The 3,359-nt window shown below is 38.0% G+C and overlaps 1 protein-coding gene across 1 annotated transcript; it reads left to right on the forward strand.

Moving 5' to 3' along the window:
- Nucleotides 1-1,609: 1,609 nt before the first annotated feature.
- LOC145131206 (uncharacterized) lies at nt 1,610-2,302 on the forward strand. Its single transcript, XM_079065930.1, has one exon. It carries the CDS (start codon nt 1,610-1,612, stop codon nt 2,300-2,302), a length of 693 nt encoding a protein of 230 aa, XP_078922056.1.
- Nucleotides 2,303-3,359: the final 1,057 nt, after the last annotated feature.

A 3,359-nucleotide genomic window follows, 5' to 3' on the forward strand; every position in this document is an offset into this window, starting at 1 on the left:
GTTTTCATATAGTACATAAGGCAATGGGCCGACATTGGTGCCTTCGACCTATAGTACAGTGAGGAGACTCACCTCAGACAACTGAAACCCACAATCTGACTGCAGATCAACCAAAATCCACACGCTATCAAATACCAAAATGACAACCCATCAATAACTAGATCCGACTCACACTAAGAGTCCAAATCTGGTTAAAATATCTTTTTACCCTTCCTCTAACTTGGCAAAAAGCCAAGGCCCAATCTAGATGACCACAAAGCCCAAAATCTAACACAAGCACTCAAGGCCCAAATATGGCCCAATTTTCCAAATTGGGCCCAATCCTTTTCATTGGCCTTCACCCAAGAGAGTCTAATAAAGTCTCAATAGTCCATCCATAAAATCCAGATAGCCCAACATGGCCAAAGACACACAAGCCCAAAACAATCAAACCCAAGCCTGCTGAGTACGTGGGGCGTACTCAGCCTGTACGCTCAGCGTACTGCATGAAAGGTTTGTTCACACAACGTACAAACTTGTACACCCAGTGTACTCACCAATCATTGCCAACTTTTCCAATTAAGCTCTTAATCCATTAAGACTTTGATCCAAAATCATATCTGACTTCACCAAGGTGGTTAATCACATAAAGTTGCCAACTTTATGTGCATTCATGGCTTCATATCAAGTTGCCAACTTTATGTGCATTCATGGCTTAATGGGACTCTAGAGCTCAAAGGAGCTTAATAAATGAATTAATACTTGCATGAGACCAAAACCACCATAAAGTTTGCACCTTTATGCACAAGGAACCCTTAACATGACCAGATCTATAAGGCTAAGCTCCAAAAACGTCATTAATTTCCAGTCACCAACCAAAAAGACCAAAATGACCAAAAACATGCCAAGGAGAAGATCTAAGAAATGAAATGGCAAGGTTTGAACTTTATACCTCACAAGCCACCAAAAGAGGATGATAAAGTTAGATCTCAAAGCCCTACACCAAAGAAAAAGTCTTCAAGCTTCTTCTTCTTCTTCTTCTAGATACAAATAACCCACCACAAAACTTCACAAGAGCTCAAGATCACTAAGCATGGGCTATGGAATGAATTAGGGTTTTTAGGATATGGAGGCTAGCTAGGAAATGATCAAAAGAGGCTAACATATGGCTTATATAGGGTATAACTTTAAAAATTAGGGCTTTCTTACCTCCCCCTTGTACGCCATACGTACTCCTCGTACGCCCAGCGTACGAGGCTACGGACCCACGACCAACATCTACTAGTACGCCAAGCGTAACATGTTGTATGCCCCGCATACTACTTACAAGGGCCAAAATGCAATTCTTCCAATTCTGAAGGGCAACAAGGAACATCTCCATTTCCAAGCGTTACAAAATTCTTGGGCTACATACTAACAAAGAAAGGAATTGAAGCCTAGAAAAAGTAAGGCTATCTTGAATTTACAATTCCCATCTTGTTCGAAAGATGTCCAAAGATTAACAAGTAGAGTTATAGCCTTAAATAAGTTTATATCCAAGGGATTTCAAAGATGCAAACCATTTTATGATGTCTTAAGGAAGTACAAAAAGTTTAAATGGACAGCAGAGCATGAAATAACAATTGAAGAGATGAAGAAATATCTATCTTCGGCTCCTTTGTTGGCCAAGCCTAAAGATGGTGAACCCTTGCTCCTATACTTAGTCGTGTCTAAGAATGTAGCAAGCATAGTCTTAGTCAAGGAGCAAGATGACACTAAACATCCTGTTTATTACATAAGTAAGAGTTTCCTAGACATTGAAACTTGGTACTCACATCTTGAAAAACTAATCTTATCTCTTGTTTGTGATTCAACTAAACTACATCATTATTTTGAAACTCAAGCCATTTGTATGAAAAGTAACTATCCAATTAAGAATGTGATGAGAAAACCTGAGATTTCAGGAAGAATTGCTAAGAGGTATGTACAATTAAGTATATACGACTTAAGATATGAGCCAATATCTACAATAAAATCAAAGGAATTAGCAGATTTTGTGGTTGATTTCAGTTTGGATCTTCAACCTAAACCCGAGAAGGAAATTCAGTGGCTTCAAGATATAGAAGAAACAAAGAAATGGAATCTCTCTATACATGGAGCTTCTAATTCTAAGGGGTCAAGTCTTGGATTCGTACTAAAATCGCAACAAGGGGACATTATACATCATGAAGTGAGTTGTGATTTTCAAGCAACCAACAACGAGGAAGAATACGAGGCACTAGTCTTGGGTTTACAAATCACTCAAGATCTTCGTATCAAAAAGCTTCATGTACATACAGATTAATTGCTAGTTACTAAGCATTAATGTAGAATATAAATGAACATGAAAACTAGCTTCATACCTGAAAATTGTAAAGAACTTGGCATCCAAGTTCCAAGATTTTGACATAAAACTTGTACCTATGGAAAATAAAAATGAAGTAGATGCACTAGCCAATCTTGTTTAAGCATTCAAGATCCATCCAGATGCCAAAATTCATATATCTCATGTCATGAAATCATCGATAGAAGACATCCAAGAACCCAAGATCTCATCCCTAAATAATCTTGGATCCAACCTATCCTTAAATATCTCCAAGATGGATCCATTCCTGAAAATGAGAAATGCCCAAGGACCTTTAACATCGTGGTCCTCAACATTACCCTCTCCAACCTTCTCATCATCCTGCTTATCACCCTTAAAATTCTTTAGAGCTTGCTCCCACTTGGTCTTATCCCATGAATAAACCTTATTATTCTCAATACACTCTATCATTTTCAACCTAGCTTCTAAAACCAAAATAGTTGTAAATGTTTTAGCTTTGTTCTCGAGATCGTTTCATTGATCCTTCAAGTCATCCCTTTCATCTGTCATTCTCTCAAGTTCTTTTCTCTTGACAGTCAGTTCTTTCAGCTTCGATGTAAGTTCCTTATCCTTCTGCTTCATATCCAACTCGAATTGTTTCTTGGTGACCTCAAGTTCATTCTTAAGTTCTCCAACTGTCACAACTACCAAATTTAGGGTTAAGATGGTGATTCTTGTACAAAAATTTCTCTATGTAACTTTATAAGACCAAAGTAGTGAAATTAAAATTACAATGTTATTAGAATGCATACGAGCATACATTGTGAACCAAGTTCAAATAGCCTCTTGCAAGCCCAAAACTTGATCCAATAGCTAAGCCGAATCCATTTTGAGTCTTGGTCCAAGAATTCTCGGCCCAACACGTTATTGGGCAGAAAACTCTTTCCTTGGGCCTTATTGGGGCGAAAAATTTTTTTGGGCCTGCCGTTGGGCTGAAAACCCTTCTATTTGATCAAATAAAACCGAAAACCCATTTAAAAGCCTTGAGGATAAAAAA

The sequence above is a fragment of the Lactuca virosa genome, chromosome 8 (assembly GCF_052849685.1).
Source record: "Lactuca virosa cultivar CGN04683 chromosome 8, Lactuca_virosa_CGN04683_v6, whole genome shotgun sequence".
Taxonomy (NCBI): domain Eukaryota; kingdom Viridiplantae; phylum Streptophyta; class Magnoliopsida; order Asterales; family Asteraceae; genus Lactuca; species Lactuca virosa.

Excerpts from the sequence above, each read along its gene's own strand:
- LOC145131206 (XM_079065930.1), top strand. The coding sequence starts at position 1,610 with ATGAAGAAATATCTATCTTCGGCTCCTTTGTTGGCCAAGCCTAAAGAT.